We start from the raw sequence: 20,339 nt of genomic DNA on the forward strand, positions 1-20,339 counted from the left end.
TCAGAAATGTTTTCGGGAAACTTAGTCCATCACCTGAAAAAGTGATTTCACTTTTAAGAAAAATAAATTTGAGCTTATTTTTAAGAAACAAAACTTTCTATTTCTTCTATATACAATCTTTTGTTTCTCCTAAACTCAATGAGTTAAAACAGGAAATTCTATGGTCAACCAAACTATAAAACTTTTTGAGAAGAAGACTATTTTTACTACCTAGAAATATTCAATACATATACTTAATTAACTAATTTTATCTCGGTTGTGTTAGGTCTTTGTTGCTGTGCACAGGCTTTCTCTAGTTGTAGAGTGTGGGCTTCTCCTTGCTGTGGAGCGTGGGCTCTAGGGCGCATGGGCTTCAGCAGTTGCGGCATAAGCCTGTGGCTCAAAGGCTCTAGAGCGTGGGCTCAGGAGCTTTGGTACACCAGCTTAGGTGCTCTGTGGCACGTGGGATCTTCCTGGACCAGGGATCAAACCCATGTCCCCTGCACTGTATCACCAGGGAAGTCAAAATATTCAATATAACCAAAATCAGCATCTCATCACAGAGGTAATGTGAGGGATAATGTTCAAGTCCTAGATACGTACGGTGGTACAACTAGGTAAAGAACTGGAGAAGATGCAGGAGATAAGCGCATATGTGTACCAGGCCCCTCCCCAGCCTGCCCACAGAACTGCCTTCTTCTCTCCCCCATGAATGCAGATGAGGCGAGACAGCTTCTGATCCTGATAAAACTGTATTTTTCCTAGAATTACTGTTTCTCCAATGGTGATTTTTTTTATTAAAAGAACTATTCAAACAGGTGGTAAGAAATTAAACTTTTACCAATACACAAATAAGTTTACTTAAAAGCAGCTCAGTTCCGTATTTTAAAAAGTTTTAGGATCTCACCCCGCCAATGTCCATAACCTAGAAGAGGCTCTCGTGAAACCTGAAGCCCCGCCTAAGAGCATCAGCCAGTGATGGTCTAGGTGCTTTCACATGCATCTGTCTTGTCATCGAAGAGAGAGTCAAAAAAACACATCTCTTGCCTGGCTGAGGAGGAAGAATCCACAAAAAAGAGCTTCATAAAACGTCCATGAAGGGAAACTAGTAACATCAGAAGAGTTCCAGCACTTCAATTGAGTATAATTCTCTATTATTCTTTTCTTGATTTAATTTCTGTAGCTCACGAAAACTTACTTCAATCTTGTTGAGCTCGGAACAAATGCTTATCTAAAGAAAAAAATTCCAAAATAAATTTTTACCATAACTTGTACAAATAAACCCTCCACAATTACTTAGAGCTATTCCAAGAAAAACTAATAATAATGCTTCTTGGTTACAAACAGAATTCAGTATATATAAAATAACAACATACCTGGGATTTCACAAATTTGTAAAGACTTAACAGTAGCCTTTTTGCTTCTGGTATCATTACCACAACAGTAAAATTAGCATCCAGAAGTAGACATATCCAATCCATAATCTGAAGATAAACAGTGAAAAGGGAAGTTAAGATTTTACAAAGTCTATGATTATATCAAGCAGTTATAAGAAAAATAAGCTTTCTTTACAGAAGTCTGAACATTTTAGTTTAGAGATGAAGGAATTTCTAAGCAATCTAAAAAGGCTCTTTTCTGCTTTCGTATTTACCATTTTATAAGCATAATTGTGTCTTTTCCATCAGATAAGTCAGTAAAAAGAAAACCACAGTAATATTTAATCCTAGGGAAAGTGAGCATATTTTATTTAAAAATTTTTTTTGATTTAACTACTGGCAGCTATAAAAAAAGAACCCATTCATCTCCTATTCTGAAATATACTACATACATTATGACGCAAAAATAGGGTGTCATGTATTATAGATGAATGGCCAAGAACTAAAATAAAATTACTTTATACTTACTTAAGTATCCTACATCTTCAAATGGTGGTGTTAACATGAAAATATCATTCATGAAAAAGCATTAAGGAAATCAATTATCCATTTGCGGGAGGGGGGAAAGCAGATCCCTATATACCCTCTACATCAAAATAAATTTTATATGTATCAAAGAGTTAAACACAGAAAAAGAAAATAAATGTATTACAGAAAAATACACGGTGGCTATTTTTATACTCAGAGTGGGTAGGGCCTTAAACATGACACGGCCAAAAAGAAGCCACAAAGGAAAAGCTTAACAACTTTAACGGCATGAAAATTAAAAACTCATCTACGGTAGAAATGACATTAAAGAAAGTAAAAAGACAGTGATAGGAAACGAGTATTTGTAATATTTTGACAGAAACAGATGAGTATCTCAATAGACAATAAATAACTTACAAGTTAAAATGAAAAAGACAGAAAATGCAATGGAAAAATGGACAAAGAATCTGATTAGGCAGTGCAGAAAAAGAAGTATAAATGGGCAAGAACTGATGGTCTATCTTTCTCATTACCAAAGAAATGCAAATTAAAACACCCATCTGTTATCTACTGATTGGCCAAGAGTAAGGTCTCGGACCTTTGTGGCCATAGTACCTCTTGTCACAACACTTCGGAAAGGCAGCCTGGCATGCTCAAAACTAAAAATACACGTACCCTTTATCCAGTAATTTCACTAATGAGAATCAACCCAATAGGTGTTCTCTCATAATACATAATACAATACAAGAATATCTGTATAAAGATGCTCACTGAAGGTTCATTTACAATAGCAAAAAACTGTTAACAGTTTAAACGCTGATCAACAGGGGACTAGCAAATTAAGATTTTCTATAAAATCAAATGGTGTGCAGGTATATATCTTGATCCACAAGATACACAAAGCGTAGTACTGAATGAAAAACCTGAACTGCAGAACAGCTTGCACCTTATGATCTAATTTATGTCAGAAAGATACAAGAAGATAAGTTAGTGTAAAGACAGAAAATTTCTAGACTAAAAGCAACTCTGAGTATTACTTATCTTTAAGAGGGACTAGGAATAGATTATTCAGAGGATACTTATTATCACCCTCTCCCAATGAAGGTGAGGAAATGCTTGAAAAGGGTCACAATAAAGAATCAGAAATTGAAGTTCTAAAGATCTATCATTCTTCCCAGCACCAGATCAAAGTAAAAAGATTATCTCACCTGGCTCAAGGTTGGAGGGTGTGTTCCAGGAAGAGTCATTGTAGCATTTTCACTACACTTCAGATATAGGAAATACAAATACTGGAGAAACAGCTGGGCAGACGGAAAAAAAGACAATCACTTTCATAGAAAAATTTTCTCTGTAAAAAGCTAACAAAGAGACTGCAAAGAATTTTAAGAGGCTACTGAAATTAACTGTACATCAAATAAATATGCTATAGACATCAAGGACACAAAAAACAAATCGAATGCACTTTCTGCCATCAAAGAGGAGTTCATTTGGTTTGGGAGAGGTGGGTGAAGAGCTTATTTTGTTTGCAAATAATAAGCAGAGAAGAGAGACTCCTTCTCTGGGCAATTCCTTTTAGTTTCTGTGCTTGCTGTGCTTAGTCGCTCAGTCGTGTGCGACTCTTTGCAACCCCACAGACTGTAGCCCGCCTGGCTCCTCTGTCCATGGGGATTCTGCAGCCAAGAATACTGGAGTGGATTGCCATTCCCTTCTCCAGGCGATCTTTCCAACCCTGGAATCGAACCCAGGTCTTCCATATTCCAGGCGTATTCTTTACTATCTGGGCCACCAGGGAAGTCCTTTTAGTTTCTACTCAACTGTAACTTAGATGGATGAACCTAGACTTCCAGTTTGGCACCCGGATCATGTCAACCTCTGCCTCCTCCAGATCACTCTAGCCTCCTAGGCACAATTTTTCACCTTGAGGGCTGGGAAACCTCTTACTCAGATGAAAGAACTCTACAACCTTTTGAATGCTCTAAAAGCTGGGTACTGTTAAGCAGCAACATTTAAAACAGAAATAAAATCCTGTATGACCTGTAAGAACACTCACAGTGCTGTGCTGTGCTGGGATGTCCTTCAAATGAGGCAGAAGAAACGTCTCACTGTATGCTGAGTGAAGAACTGCATTTCTACTTAGGAATAAAGGAAAATCTTCAACAAATAAAGGCTTTTCAACTGAAATTACGAGTAACTCTCTTCCCCAGTGACATTTTTTCTAAATGGATACAAAAGTTCTACTTATCTAGAAGAGCTCTATCACGGAACATTCTCATCACTAGAGATCATCTTGTATGCTTCACTATTATAAATAACTGGTATTTATTCAATATGATAATTTTTAGAACTGACAAAGCTTCTATCTCAGTACAGCTTCTTAAATAAGAAGGTTTAAGTAAGTTGTTTAAACACAACATTGAATGGAATCCATTTTCAAGCAGAATCTGAAAAAAAAAAAAGAAAGAAAAAAAAACCCCACCTTAAACTATCTAATTACCCCTTAGTTTTTGCTTGGTATTGATTACATTCCTGGGAAAAAGACGATACAAGGGAAACTGTTTCAAAGGATACAAGAGCGCTGCTCTTTTCGGGGTAACGGGACACGAAGTGCTCTCGTCTGCTGTGGCCTGAGGCTTCTCCTTCAACTTCTGAGCACAGCTGTCACAGTTATCTTCCTCAGGACTGAAGCCATTCTGAAGAAATGCAGTTTGTTCTTCCATTTCCCCATCTTGCACAGGATCCATATAGTCAGAAACTGACTCCATATTGATATCTGTGTCTTGAAGAGTGTCATCACCAATGCTATCATGTTAATTGAAAGCAGGAAATAATTTTTATAAATACTTGAATTTACTGGCAAAAGTTTCATTGTCAAAGTTTTAGAAGTCAAAAAATATAATAGACTAGAAAAGCAGTGAAAGGGAATTCTGTAGGGACCCAGTGATTAGGATGCCATGCTTCCGCTGCAGGAGGCACGGATTCCATCCCTGGTTGGCGAACTAAGATCCCTCACGCCACATGGTGCGGCTAAAAAATAAGGGGGGGTGGGCAGTGAAAGAAAAGGAGCATCAGCTTCTAACTTACCTCAAGAAAACTTTTAAGCAAGCGCAAGTGACTGACTCAGGGATGTCAGGGAACTGCTGTAGGCAGAGTTGTAGGATCTGCACGTCGGTCTTTTCTAAGGCAAACTCCATCAAGCCAGGGCACAGGCTAGGACCAAAAACATGAATTACTTTTATATATTAAGGAACTGTCAACTGCAAATAATTTACAAGGCTTTTTCAGAGTATGAAAATCAGAACTGTAGAAACCACAGAAATATTTACCTGTAAGAAAGCACGTGCGTTTGGACAAGCTGCATCAGACAGTTGCGGGGATAAAATGATGGCTCTGCTTTACATCTTCCCAGAAGTCCTATTATTACATCCCCAATAATGGTATGAAAGTCAGGGGTCCTCTTAGTAGCCAAAAACTTACGTAGTTCTACTTCGATATGTTTTTCTGAATCTTTCTGGAAGGGCAAAAGTAAACAGTTTAATACGGTACCAATTAATAAATGTCACTCTGTACTTGAAAGTTCCTAGCTCAGCATTTTCTTAAATCACTAACAGCATTCATGTATTCTTGTGAAACTGGAGTTGATATGACAATTTATTGCACAAAGACAAAATGCAAAGAAAAAAATAAAAACCACAAGGATTTAGACATCAGAACTTCTAAGAAACTAAATCACAAACATTCAATGCAAAATTGAATGAGATACGAGGCCACCACCATCACATTAAACTCACAAAATGCTTGGTGCGAGTCAAAGTATCACTTTGACAACCTCAACATACCAGACAAATGTTAGCCATAGCTCTAAAAATGATCACAAAAGGAAGAAAGATAAAAAGTACATGGCATTTCTTTTAACCGTGAATTGATTTTCCATATTTCTAATATTTTAAAATTTACCTGTATGGTTGCTAAGAGTTGTGTGGAGGCAGGAACCTCTGGCTGTACACTCACTTCAACTTTTCTTCTCCTTAACTGGAATTCAGTAAATTGATTAGGATCTCAAAAATGATACAAAAGATCCAATAGACATTTAGAAGAAAATAAATGTCCCAAAGAGACTGGGACACTTTTGCTCTAATCACGAACTTTTTTAGGGTTTAGTTTTCTTAAAGTGAAAAGTGGGTCTATTTCAAATTTTAACTTAAATATCTTAAAGAGTTTAAGGTTTTCACTTTTTAATAAATAAAATCACTATGCTCAGGAACGTATTATTACTAATTGCAAATTGGTCTGTTTTTACAGTTGGGTCTTATACACATGCCTAAAAAACTACTAGATGACATGTCATTTTTTAATAAGGGCTGTTAGGGTTCAAGCTTCAAATCACCCCATCATTAAGAACAAGCTATAAGAAACTAGTACAGATATCAATTATTAAAATAATTCAGCCTTTTCTGGTTTTTAACATTTGTACTAAGATTTCTATTTAAACTACCAAACTTACAATTCTCTTTGACTGCTCTGAGTTCTGAGATCCAAGTCCACATCCCTGTGATGTTTCCCAGTTTACAAAATGAGGTGTGGCATGAATGCCTAAGAAAATACAAAACACACAATTTCTGGAATTTTTTGACCTATTGATATTTACTCAGCCAATCAATCAAACAAAGAACACTGAAAAAACAACCACTCCGGCACAATCCAAGAGAGGCTTTATAGTCCATTTCATTCTACCAATAACAGATCAGTAAATGATGATATCCTAAAGGCCATGTGCCCACCGACATTAAGCGGACAGATGAGGCTACTGATAAACCAGGGAGGAAAAGGCATCACTGATTTTGTCTGCAGGACTTTCCCATTACCCCTAAAGTCAGAACACTGCTGTTTAAAACACAGTGTAGCTCTTTAGCCTGCTGCAGTATCTGCAACGTGGACTGTTGCAAGGTAGCTTCCTAGACCAATGACATTTGAATGAACAGTGGCAAATTTCAACATTAAGAACAGATTATGCAAACTGATAGCTGTGAAAACCTACATATCAAACTATAAGTTTATACGATGGTCTTTAGTTAATAAAAAACATTTAAGTTCCTACCTGGATCTTGACTATGTTTGAGTTTTCCAAGAGCACCTGCTAATGACGACACTTCACACTTGAATGGAACTACAGTTAGAAATTTTCCATGTAGCATGAACAGATTTTCCCCGTAATACCAGAGCTACAAAAACAGAAGTTATCAAAAATATAAGAAACCCTTTTTCTAAGATCTGATTCAACAGAGCCATTTTTGTGGGGTAAGGAATCTTAATATGACAGAAAAGGATAAGGCAAAGGTAAGCAACTTTCTAGAATAATCTCACACGTTCAATTCATTAATTAAGGTAGGTTTACAAAGCTCTTATTTTTGCCCATGTGTGAATAGAGCATAATTTAGGGAATATTTTCTTTCAACTCATAAACATCTGATCAATATATATATTTAAAACAAGTGAATTGTCACTACTACACATCTGTTAACATGAAACTCACGAAGGCTCCTATAAAATAAGCAAACTGTTTTGATGTACTAAAAAGAAAAAAGTAGAATTTAATATTATTTCTATCTCATGATCCCAATTATAAAATTGTAAAAATGAGAAAGGTATAAGAATAAAAAGCTCACATGAAATCAAAAGTGAAGTCTGGAAAAAAAAAGTGAAGTCTGTTAAAATAGCAGAAGTGTGAAGTGTTAATTCTGTTTAAATATAAATTAGCATTCTTTGCTGAGAAATCTAGTCTCCTTATCCTCTAATTACAATGATCAACAATGTCCTATATCTTGATTTTCATATATCTTATATCTTGATTTGCATGAATATCCATTCACTGGGCAACCAGTACTTATTGAGCACCTGTTAGGCACTGGAGATATGATGAAGAACAAGAAAGCCAGGGACCCTTGCCTCAGATAATTTAGTCTGGTCAGCTTAAGCTTTAATTCTTTTAAGTATTCTTATATAATTCTATGGTATGTTTAACATGTAATTTAAAAGACTAATTTATTAGGCAAAGTAACAGCCCTTAGATATAGTTCAAAATATGAAAGCAAAAGATCAAACAAAAGTGAGATTAAAAGTTTTATTAACTAGGTAATTGTTCTCTCCTGATCTAAAATTAGCTTCTAATTTATCTTTTGAAAGTGACAAATGTAAGGAAACTGTTAAAACAATAGCCAAATTAAGTATAATCTTGTAGGTAGAAAATATTTCTTAATTTATTTTAATCAAAAACTGACAAATATTTAGATCTGTAGAGGTCTCTTCCCTTACAATATATTTAGCAAACACAAAAATAATTATATTAAAAAAAAAAAGCCAAGGTGAAAAAAACTTACTTGTCCGCTGGTCCCTTGTGGTAACTCTTTTGAAGTCTGCAGCGTTTGAAATTTTGTATTCCATACAGAGAGGCATTCTATAAGGTAAGACATACAAATTCCAAAGTTTTCCAAGTATAAGTATATGATGCTGGGTGGGGGGTGGGGTTGGTGGGGAAGGCGGAAAGTTATAGTTAAACACAAAAGTCTTACTTTAGTAAGTATAAAAACGAGTAACGAAGATAGAAAATCAAAGATGTGAGATCTCATGGTAAGAAGTGGACACGTGCAGGGAGGGGGTATATGGGAATCTGTGTATCCTTCCCTCAATTTTGCTGTGAGCATTAAACTGCTCTAAGAAAAAAAATTTTTTTAATTAATTTTCTAGTGAAGTATACTTGCTGTACAATATTATATGAGTTACAGGTGTACAATATAGTGATTCACTATTTAGTTATTATAAAATACTGGCTATATTCCCATGTTGTACAACACATTCTTGTAGGTTATGTCACACACAGTACTCTGTACCTCTTACTCCCCTCCCTGTTTTGCCTGCCCCTCTTTCCCCACAGACAACCACTAGTTTGTTCTCTATCTGTGACTCTGCTTCCTTTATCTTCACTAGTTTGTTGTACTTCTCAGACTTCACATTAAATGATGTCATACAGTATTTGTCTGACTTATTTCATTAATGCCCTCCCATTCCATCCACATTGCTGTGAATGGCAAAATTTTCATTCTTTTTAATGGCTGAGTAGTATTTCATTGTGTGTATATGTGTATATATGTATGTACACACACGTATCACTTCTTTATCTACTCACCTGTTGACACTTAGGTTGCTTTCATATCTTGGCAACTGTAAATAATGCTTCTATGAACATTTGGGTCCAAGTTTTTTTCTGAACTAGTTTTTGCTTTTTTTGGATATATACCTAGGAGTGGAATTGCTGGGTCATATGGTAGTTCTACTTTTAGCTTTTTTGAGAAATTCTGTACTGTTTTCCACAGGGGCTGCATCAATTTACATTCTTACCAACAGAGTACGAGGCTTCCCTTTTCTCCACATCCCTGCTAACATGTGTTATCTGATGACAGGTCTGAGGTGGTATCTCACTGCTATTTTGGTTTGCATTTCCTGATGATAGCAATGCTGAGCATCTTTTCATGTGCATACTGGCTATCTGCAGTTTTTCTTTGGAAAAATGTCTATTCAGGTAGTGAGTGATATGAGGAAATGTTTTAGAGAAATTGATCAAGGTAAGATGAAGTCAAAGACCTATTTAAGAATTAAGAGGCTACAGTGGGAAAGAGAATGATTTTGGGTGGTAATAAATAAATGAAAAAGAAAGAGGAGACAAAAAGGTACACTTTGATGGAAAAAATCCAAAGGACTTCTCAACTGACTGAATTTCAGTTACCCTTAGAAGCTGGCAGTGGTGCTCCCAGGACTGCTATGTGATCTTGATCCAGGATGGCGAGTGCAACACCATTTCGAGCACTGCCAGACACCACAGACTTGAGCAACTGCGACTGAACTAACCTCTGATTTTTTTCTGGTTCGCTCGGATGTATTGGTATCAAGGTTTCATATACACATCCATCAGAGCCTGTTGAAAACAAGTATTTATTGCTCATTATGGGATAAGGATGGTTCTATTATAGCTAGATGTACTAAGTTGTTTATAAGATTTTACCAATTTGATAGAGGATTTAACCAGAAAAACAAACAAATGTAACAATGCATTACTCTACAGTTTCCTATAAAGATTATACTACAAACTTAAAGTTGAGGAAGAAGAAATAGTAAAAATCTCAGTAAGAAATGGCATAATACCCTGAAATGAAAATTTTAAGTATCTGTAATAACTTAAAATAGGAGGAGACAGCCACGAATATAGACAATCTAGTCAGTAAATGGCTATATCTCTTAGTAGAAATTAATTAGCATTCTGAAATAACATTACATTTCTTATTACTCCATCACTCTGAAAACCCTATAAAATTGGCTGGGTTTTGCAGGTCAGCTGTTGGCGATTTCCCATGGTTCTAGCTATGTTATATGAAGATTTTATGACCCTTTGGTTCAGACTCCTTTACTTCAATGTTCAAAAGCTGAAACATAAGTCACAAACTTCTGTTCAACAATAAATATGTCCTATAAGCCAAATTTTAAGAAAACCTGTCCCTCTTAAGCAAAGGTAGTAAGCAGATTCCAATGATCCTCTAGACATGACAAATGATAGGAGCCTTTTTCTTAACAGCCAATGTAAAAATCTGCACATTGAAAAACTTCACAAAGATTTGAAATTGTGATAATAGGAAATGCTTCCTAAATACTGCTCTTGTTTCTTGCCCCCTTAACCTTCTCAAAACAACTTCAAAAGAATCCATAAAGGATGCGGATGGAGAGAATTACTGCAAAGGCATTTTCCCCCCTAGATACAAGACTGAGATTAAAATTTAGAGGATTAGGTAAAGGTAAATTCCAAAGCAATAAAAACAACAACAGAAACTGTAAAATGCAGGCTGATCCAATACTGCTGTTAGTGCCCTTCTGTCTCTATCACTGTTCAAAGACGGGCACACCATACCGTAAGGCTGGAAAAGAGAAAATGGGAGTACCCACCTTAGGTACTAATTACAATATATCAAAAAACCTGCACTTACCATAAAACGTGATTTACCCTTTTTTATTGGTGTTTTATTATTACTTATTGCTTATGATAAATTTTAAGACATAAAAATTACCTGCAGAGAACTACTGACTTGCAGAGAACTATGACTACACGTGGCAAACTGCAAAAAGCGAGGGCATAAATGCTTGTTAAAAAGCATGGAAAGGCAAGTACTGCAATAGAAAACTGTAAAATCCAATGACTCTAACTTAAAAGGAAAATATTATCCTGCAATATACTTTTATTTATAAACTCTGAAAGTTTAAAGAAATACTTACTTAATGACATTAGAGAGATGAATTTCCGACCTACAGATGTACTGAAACTCTGTATAACACATTTTTCTTCTTGACCAAGTAAAAGTGTGTATTTGCTTAGGATACGTGAGTTAAACTTTTGTACATAAACAAAGTAGTTTCCATGCTGGAAAAAAAAAAAAAGAGGTTATTTTATTTTAAAAATATTCCTATTTTTACCAACTATATTTAAATGTTGAGACCAGCTGTTGTCCCACTGTAATTACTTTAATGAATGCTTAAACTCCTCTTCTCCAACTAAATCTTAGACATTATAAAAATGTTTAATTCAGGCATAGAAATAATGATCATTATAGGCTTTTTAGTATTTTAAAGATACCAAAGTCTTCTGAAAGAAATACCGAAGTCCAATTTTAGTTTTAATACTCATACTCTGAAATGTCACAAAATGGGCCAGGAATGAAAGATATCACTTACTTTTTCTGTAATGAAAATTAGCACAGGATGCCTAAATACCATGAAAAACTTTGTCCACCTAAAAAAAAGAAAAATTATAAAATGCCAAATCACCAGTTGAGAGAAACACATCTTCATCTAAATTTAAGAGTTTTTTTTTTTTTTTTTATTAAATAGTTTCCAGAGCCAGAGAGAGAGCAGAATACACTTAATTCGGTGTTTCAAAATATCTACCACAGGAACCCAGGAGGCATTCCTCTGTTAATCACCCCTGGATTAAATCAAGTTGCCAATGCTTCCAGAGCTTTAAAGATAATAGCACGAATTAAAGGCGTATGAGACCAGATGCAATGTTTTCTCAAACTTTTCTGACCTGTCTCGTTTTTTCAGGGTCATTTTGAGGACTGGTGTTATCAGGAAAATATTAGCATCTCACCTTTCTTTTTTAAGTGACGTTGGGAACTGAAGCACAGGGAGGGTAACAGCCTGAAACCAAAGTTGCACAACCATCTGGCAAAGTGGGGATTAGAACCCAGATTCTCTACCTGTATCTTTTTTTTGGGGGGGGGGGGTGGGGGTGGCGGCGGGTAGGCCTGTGCTGTAAGCCTTGTGGGATCTTAGTTTTCCCACCAAGGATTGAACCCGGGCCCACGGCAGTGAAAGCATGGAGTCCTAACCACTGGACCGCCAGATAATTCCTTTTACCTGTATCTTTTCCCCTAAAGATTTCCTCCAAATACAGTTGCTGACACTTCAGAGGCATTCATTAGTTCTAAGATTCCCTGATAGCTCAGTTGGTAAAGAATCTGCTTGCAATGCAGGAGACCCTGGTTCGATCCCTGGGTCAGGGAAGATACCCTGGAAAGGGGATAGGCTACCCACTCCAGTATTCTTGGGCTTCCCTTGTGGCTCAGCTGGTAAAGAATCCACCCGCAATGCGGGAGACCTGGGTTTGATCCCTGGGTTGGGAAGATCCCCTGGAGAAGAGAAAGGCTACTCACTCCAGTATGCTGGTCTAGAGAGAATTCCATGGACAGTCCATGGGGTCACAAAGAGTCGGACATGACTGAACGACTTTAAAAAAAAAAAAAAAGATATAACTGGTCAGGATCCACACCGTTCACTGACTACGTACAAGTCTTTGCTTGGAGTTTTAGATACTTAGTTTGTATCAGGTGCACCTGGAGGGGCAGCAAGTTAATTAAATAAGAAATGTGATGGAAGAATGGGGATTGGAAAGATATGAAATCAGGACATTTCCTTCTATCATTTGAGTGAGTCATTTTCCCAGTTTTATCCCAGACTTGGGAAGAGAGGAGGTTCCAAAGCACTACTGTGATTCCACTAACAACAAGCTGCCCATTTCTTCAAGGGAATAGGCTCTGACCTTGCAGTCAGGGCTATATGACAGAAGATTCCAATCTTGCGGGACTCCTCACTTCAAGTTCAAATAACTGAGTGACCAGTTGTGTCATTAGGACAGGACTCATTTGGCCCGAGATTCCTCAATCGCTATCACACCAAAGGCTTTTGGAGGATGTCATTCTGGCTAAGGTTCTACAGATGGTTTTTAGCAAGTTTTTTTTGTTGTTGGTTTGTTTTTTATTTAAAAAAAATTTTGGCTGTGCCCCAAGGTTTGTGGGATCTTAGTTCTCCAACCAGTGATCGAACTCTTGCCTCCTGCATTGGAAGCTATGAGTCTGGAATCCCCAGAGTGCATTTTCTTTTAGTAAAAATTGTAAGTATTGGAACGTACTTAATCACTTCTTCATCAGAGATAACAGTTTCAATTTTCTGCTGGGGCTCTGCAAGCAAAGCTTCTAAACCACGAACTGCACCTTCCTTGAACAGCACCAAGGGTTCTGTTCCCTGTATTGAATGTATTCTATACACCTCAGCGGACAACTAGAAGAACATAAAAACATTTAAATTTTTATTACAATGCAATTGCCACCTAAAAGAGTAAGGACAGTTAGAGAAGGCTTATCTTTAAGGTACTGATTTATTCTCATTTTGATTCACTTTTGTTTATGGTTCCAAAGTCAAATCTACAACATATAGTACATTTAGAAGTCTAACTTTTGCTCCCATTCTCTCCCCTGCTCCCGCCATAAGTAATCACTTGTATTCATTTTTGGCTTATCTTTCCATTATAAATACTGGAGGTTAGGCCACAAGCTGGGTCTCTCAAAATTGGAGGCGAAGAGAAGTACAAACCAAATCATTAATGCAGAGTTATAAGTGATTCTGGTGTTAGAAAAAGACCGATGCCATACATAAATACATGCACGATGTAAAAAACTGACCTGCAAGCCCAAAACACCATACAGGGGATTAAAAAAAAAATGTGTAAAATTCAGGGTCATGTTACCGCAGGGTAAACAAAAAGACTGGAGCCAACAGGCAGCACACGTAGCTAGCTAGAAGTTTCAAGGGTCTAGGTGACAACTGCCATTATAACGGTATCAGCTCCATTGTGAACCACTTCTAAAATGTGCCAATTATATTGAGAATTCGGAGAAGGCAATGGCACCCCACTCCAGTACTCTTGCCTGGAAAATCCCATGGGCAGAGGAGCCTGGTAGGCTGCAGTCCATGGGGTCGCTAAGAGTCGGACACGACTGAGCGGTTTCACTTTCACTTTTCACTTTCATCCATTGGAGAAGGAAATGGCAACCCACTCCAGTGTTCTTGCCTGGAGAATCCCAGGGACGGGGGAGCCTGGTGGGCTGCCGTCTATGGGGTCGCACAGAGTCGGACACGACTGAAGTGACTTAGCAGCAGCATATTGAGAATTAGACACTTAAAACCAGAATGAGCTTTTGAGATTAACATAGTTAAAGATCGTCATTTTATAAGAAAAAGTTAATTAACATACTGAAGGGTCATTGGGAGAAAAGGCACAGTTAGTTGATCATGGTGCTTTTTCATTTCATTATGTGCCACTCTTAAAATGTATAACTGCATGAAACGTGCAGAGTCTGTTCTACCTATTTCAAGAAAGGGATCAAGTTCATTTGTTCTTGCAAGGGACACACCACAAACATTTAAGTGCATGGAAATAACTATAAATGTGTCATTCGTTAATTATTTAAATTACTTCAGTATCATATGAAAATAACACATAACATTTTCTAACATACTCAAATTGAGACATTTTACCAAGATATACTGTACAATAAATAGAATGAAAAAATGATTATAACATTCATGTCATGTTCACAGACCCTTTAAGATTAATAACTGCCACATTACAAATAATTCCATCTCACCAATAAACTAAATAAGTATGTTGGATCCAAAGACTTACTGTTGCTTTAAATACTTTATCCAGGTTGACGTCTTCATTATTCCATATTCTCAAGACCTTAAATTAAAACATACAATTTAAAAAAGCATTCCAATATCCACTTACATACAACATGAACAGTTAATAAATCAACATTTGTTTATATATATAGTTTTGAAAACTCACCTTATTATCATGTACAACAATATACTCGCCAGTTTGAAAGTTGCACACAGCTGGACATGTTATAATCTGCCCTTGTTTCACTGACCAGCTCCCCAAGGGTTTCTGATCAGAAACCTAATGAAATGAACATACGATATTTAAAAAGTCAGCTTCAGATTTTAAAGCTACTAAATTTACAATAGAAACAAAAGAAGAAATCATTAGAATGACAGCATTTAATAAAGTTCCTAAATTAAAAAATAAGGAGACAAATACTATATGGATTCCACTTAAACAGAAAGTAGAATAATGGTTGTCTGGGGTTGGCAGAATTGGAAATTTAATGGGAGTTTAATGGGTATAGAGTTTCAGTTGTCAGATGAAAAGAGTTCTGGAGACGGATGGTAATGACATTGTACAACAATGTGAATGCATAACCCGAACTGTGCACTTGTAGTCATTAAGATATTAAATTTTGTTATGTGTATTTTACCACACTTTAAAAGGTAGTTAAATTGAAAATATTAGTTTCCAAAATGCAAAATTAGTAACAACACGCTTTGATAATGAACAATATTAGTACATTAAAAAAATTGATTTCATTGTGTTCTTGGAACAGAGGCATGAGAAACAAAGTAAGGATAGCTGGAATAATGCCAATTCCAATCAGCCACTCCACTCCTATGCAAAACTACAAAAGGTCCCCTTGACAGCCAGGTAAAACCCAATGGTATCAACAGAAGCATCAAAAAACAGTATAGGGAACTGTTGGCAACCTGTTCCCCAAACTTCAAAGCAGGCAGCTAGCTTTCTTTTTAAATTGAGGTATAATTGCTGCACAATATTATATAAGTTACAGGTATACAATATAGTAATTAGCAATTTAAAGGCTGTACTCCACTTACAGTTATTATAAAACACTGGCTATATTTCCCACGTTGTACAATCTATCCCTGCAGTTTATTTTATACAGAACAGTTTTCTCTCTCCCCCCCCCACCCCTATTTGGCCCTCCTCCCTTCCCTCTCCCCGCTGGTCACCTCTCGTTCGCTCTCTGCATCTGTGTCTGCTTCTTTTGTTATCATCACTAGTTTGTTGTAGTTTTCAGAACCTAGTGCTATCAGATCGCGTTTGCCTTTCTCTGTCTGATTTATTTCACTTAATAAAATGCCCCCAAGTCCATCCACGTTGCTACGTGCTGGGCTTCCCAAGTGGGGCTAGTGGGTAAAGAATCCACCTGCCAAGGTAGGAGGCGTAAGAGACACAGGTCCCCCCTTGGGTTGGGATGATTCCCTGGAGGAGGGCACGCAACCCACTTTAGTATTCTTGCCTGGAGAACCCTATGGACAGAGGAGCCTGATTTTTGGCTACAAATGGCAAAATATTGTTTTTTATGACTGAACATTATTCCATTGTGTTTGTGTATGTATGTATAAATACACTTCTTTATCCATTCATCTGTTTATGGATCCTGAGGATGTTTCCTTACTTTGGCAATTGTAAAAATGCTGCTGCTATATACACCGGGGTGCATGTATCTTTTTGTATTAGTGTTTTTGAGGGTTTTTAGATAAATAGCCAGGGGTGAAACTGCTGGGTCATATAGCTATTCTATTTTTCAGTTTTTTGAGAAATCTCCATAATGTTTTTTTGAAAAATTTCCAGCAAATTTGGAAAAAACAGCAGTGGCCACAGGACTGGAAAAGGTTTTCATTCCAGTCCCAAAGAAGGGCAATGCCAAAAAATGTCCAAACTACCACACAATTGCACTCATTTCACATGCTAGCAAGGTAATGCTCAAACTTCTCCAAGGTAGGCTTCAACAGTACATGAACTGAGAGCACCCAGATTCTAACTGGATTTAGAAAAGGCAGAGGTACCAGAGACCAAATTGCCAATATCTGCTGGATCATTGAAAAAGCAATAGAGTTCCAGAAAAACACCTACTTCTGCTTCATTGACTACATCAAAGCCTTTCACTGTGGACCACAACAAACTGGAAAATTCTTAAAGAGATGGGAATACCAGACCACCTTACCTGCCTCCTGAGAAACCTGTATGCCAGTCAAGAAGCAACAGTTAGAACTAGACATGCAACAACAGACTGGTTCCAAATTGGGAAAGGAGCACGTCAAGGCTGTATTTTGTCACCCTGGTTATTTAACTTATATGCAGAGTACATCATGAGAAACACTGGGCTGGAAGAAGCACAAGCTGGAATTAAGATTGCCGGGAGAAATATCAATAACCTCAGATATGCAGATGACACCACCCTTATGGCAGAAAGTGAAGAGGAACTCAAAAGCCTCTTGATGAAAGTGAAAGAGGAGAGTGGAAAAGTTGGCTTAAAACTCAACATTCAGAAAACTAAGATCATGGCATCCAGTCTCATCACGTCATGGCAAATAGATGGGAAACAATGGAAACAGTGACAGATTTTATTTTCTTGGGCTTCAAAATCACTGCAGAGGGTGACTGCAGCCGTGAAATTAAAAGATACTTGCTCCTTTGAAGAAAAGTTATGACCAACCTAGACAGTATATTAAAAAGCACAAACATTATTTTGCTGACAAAGTTCATATGGTCAAAGCTATGGTTTTTCCGGCAGTTACTTATGGATGTGAGAATTGGGCCATCAAGACGGCTGAGGTCAGAAGAATTGATGCTTTTGAACTGTGATGCTGGAGAGAGCTTTTGAGAGTCCCTTTGACTACAAGGAGATCAAACCAGTCAATCCTAAAGGAAATCAACCCTGAATATTCATTGGAAGGACTGATGCTGAAATTCCAATACCTTGGCCACCTGATGCTAAGAGCCAACTCATCAGAAAAGACCTTGATGCTGGAAAAGATTGAAGGACAGGAGGAGAAGGGGATGACAGAGGATGGGGTGGCTGAATAGCATCACTGACTCAATGGACATGAGTCTGAGCAAGCTCCAGGAGATGGTGAAAGACGGGGAAGCCTGGTGTGCTGCAGTCCATGGGGTCACAAAGAATCAGACATGACTGAGCGAATGAATGACAACAAAACTTTCAGTTTTATGAGAACTCTCCATACTGTTTGTGTCAATTTACATTTCTCGGATACACGGGTTCTTTTTTCTCCACATCCTCGCCAACATTTACTGTGTTCTTTTTGATCACGACCATTCTGACAGATGTGAGGTGATATCTCATTGTGGTTTTGGTTCACCTTTCTCTGATAATCAGCAATGTTGAGATAGCGAGCTTCTTAAAGACAGAGAAAACTATGTTCAGAAGCTCACATAAACACACTTTCTACACGACCACTAAAAGCAAAGTTTAGGTGTGCTTTAGCAACCTAGGCCAGCACTTTCCAGCCTTTTTGGCATCAGGGACTGGTTTCATGAAAGATGGTTATTCCACGGACTGGGGTGGGGGATAGTTTCGGGATGATTCTCATAAAGAGGGTGCAACCAGATCCCTGGCATGCACAGTTCAAGCTCCTTTGACAATCTAATGCCACCACTGATGTGACAGTAAGCAGAGCTCAGGCAGGAATGCCAGTGATGGGAAGCAGCTGTAAATACAGATGAAGCTTTGCCTGCTGGCTCACCTCCTGCTATGGAATCTGGTTCTCAACAGGCCACCAACCAGTCTGTGGCCCAGGGGTCGAGGACTGCCTAGGCTAGGCTGAAAAGGGGGCGGAGAGTGTAGCCCTCAAGGAAAGTAACCCAGAACTCACAGGGTGAACCATAGGTGGCAACCGACATGTCCCTCAGAATCAGGATTCCCACTAAGCTGCCCCCAAAGCAAAAAACCAAAACAAAACACCGACAAAACTTTCCTCCCTCATGAGCGGGTAAGAAGTGTAGTGATACACTGCTAAACCATTATTCTGGCAGTGACATCTCCCAACCAACCAATCTCAGTTCAACCCTTCAGCGGGCACCTGGGGTGACAGAGACCCCAGAAAGGGATACTTAGCAAGGCTATCTCCGGGAGATTCGAAGCGAAAATACAGGTTTCCTTTCCGAGTCTAGTCCACGTGCACATAAACGCTCTGCCGCCTGCAACTCGGAAACACGCCTCTCTCTAAGGGAGAACAACCCAATCAAGTTCTAGACCTCATTCAGCGTCCCGGAGAGGCCACGCCGGCTCTCCGACGAGTCCCCTGCACGAGCTCTTTCTGAAGTGAGAAATGCGAGGTTCGGGCTCCGAGCTCAAGGGACGAGACGGCAGCGGGGGCACTCCGATCCTAACGCTCTCACCTTATAGAGGATGACGGTCCTGCCGCTGTCCGTCACTAGAAACTGGTCGGTTTTGTCGCTTTGCTCCACTCCGAGGGGTCCGTCAGGCCCGGAACCCAGGGGTACCGCAGTCAACGCGAACCCTTCCTCCAGGTCTGCCATTTTGGCCCAACTTACGGACCGCCTAGCGTTGCTCCCGGCAGGCTTCGCGCTTTCTCTCGCGAGAACTAGGAGGCCGGCTGGATCTAGCACTCGGAAACTGGGATACCTGTTCGCAGAGCCTGCGACCTCTGCCGGGCAGAGATCGCTAGCGGCGCTGAGAAAGGCGTCGGGTAGGCGGGGCCTGGAGTTTGCGTGAAGGCTCCGCCTCCCAGGCCACTCCACCGAGTCCCGGATGTACCGCTCTGAAAGGAAAACGCTGGGCGGGACGGGGGGGATCTTACCTGTTAGGAACTTAATCCGCCGATTCTTGTGCTTGAGGGACTGAAGGGTAGGCGTGGCAAGTGGCAGAATATAAATAAAGTAAATCTTTTTAGTGGAAGTGAACTCTCTAGGAATTCCTACCACGGCTTCATGTAACGGTGTCTGCAAAGAAAATATTTTTCTGTGCAGGTTAACTACCGCTAACGTGCCGTGGGGTCGTGCTCAGTGTATCCCACTCTTTTGCGACCCAGGCTCCTGAACGTGGAACATTCCAGACAAGAATACTGGAGTGGGTTGCCATTTCCTCCTCCAGGGGAATCTTCCTGACCCAGGGATCAAACCCGTGCCTCTATTCCACTCCTGTATTGGCAAGCAAGTTCTTTACCACTGCGCCACCTGGGAATCCCTGAAATAAAGAGCGCAATCGGTACTCGTGGAGGCTTTCAACATCAAACATAAAGAGCCAGGCTGGAGAACAATCCAGTTTGTCTAAGGCAACAGCATTCTTCCTCAACTATGTCTCAATAGAGAGATGTGCCGTAGTCGGCAGGATTCGAACCTGCGCGGGGAAACCCCAATGGATTTCTAGTCCATCGCCTTAACCACTCGGCCACGACTAC

The 20,339-nt window shown here is 38.8% G+C and overlaps 1 protein-coding gene and 1 non-coding gene across 2 annotated transcripts; both read right to left on the reverse strand.

Moving 5' to 3' along the window:
• Window positions 1–712: 712 nt before the first annotated feature.
• NOL11 (nucleolar protein 11) lies at window positions 713–19,498 on the reverse strand. The gene is made up of 18 exons (XM_027517720.1): window positions 19,318–19,498; window positions 15,106–15,219; window positions 14,941–14,997; window positions 13,387–13,535; window positions 11,652–11,709; window positions 11,196–11,340; window positions 9,661–9,849; window positions 8,258–8,334; window positions 6,979–7,102; window positions 6,385–6,473; window positions 5,838–5,912; window positions 5,207–5,391; window positions 4,965–5,090; window positions 4,452–4,682; window positions 3,934–4,012; window positions 3,092–3,184; window positions 1,356–1,463; window positions 713–1,210 (listed from the first exon to the last, which is right to left on the reverse strand). The coding sequence occupies exons 1-18, from the start codon at window positions 19,456–19,458 to the stop codon at window positions 1,094–1,096; spliced, it is 2,157 nt and encodes a 718-aa protein (XP_027373521.1). The 5' UTR covers window positions 19,459–19,498; the 3' UTR covers window positions 713–1,093.
• A 759-nt stretch (window positions 19,499–20,257) lies between these two features.
• Window positions 20,258–20,339, reverse strand: TRNAS-AGA. Its single transcript has one exon. It is a non-coding gene; the product is annotated as a tRNA-Ser (tRNA).

Source organism: Bos indicus x Bos taurus, chromosome 19 (assembly GCF_003369695.1).
Source record: "Bos indicus x Bos taurus breed Angus x Brahman F1 hybrid chromosome 19, Bos_hybrid_MaternalHap_v2.0, whole genome shotgun sequence".
In the NCBI taxonomy this organism is placed as follows: Eukaryota; Metazoa; Chordata; class Mammalia; order Artiodactyla; family Bovidae; genus Bos; species Bos indicus x Bos taurus.

Coding starts and splice junctions, on each gene's coding strand:
- NOL11 (XM_027517720.1), bottom strand. CDS start 19,458: ATGGCAGACCTGGAGGAAGGGTTCGCGTTGACTGCGGTACCCCTGGGT. Junction 4,013..4,451: donor CCGAAAAGAGCAGCGCTCTT/GTATCCTTTGAA, acceptor ATTCCTAAGTAG/AAATGCAGTTCTTCACTCAG. Junction 1,211..1,355: donor ACAAATTTGTGAAATCCCAG/GTATGTTGTTAT, acceptor TTTTTTCTTTAG/ATAAGCATTTGTTCCGAGCT.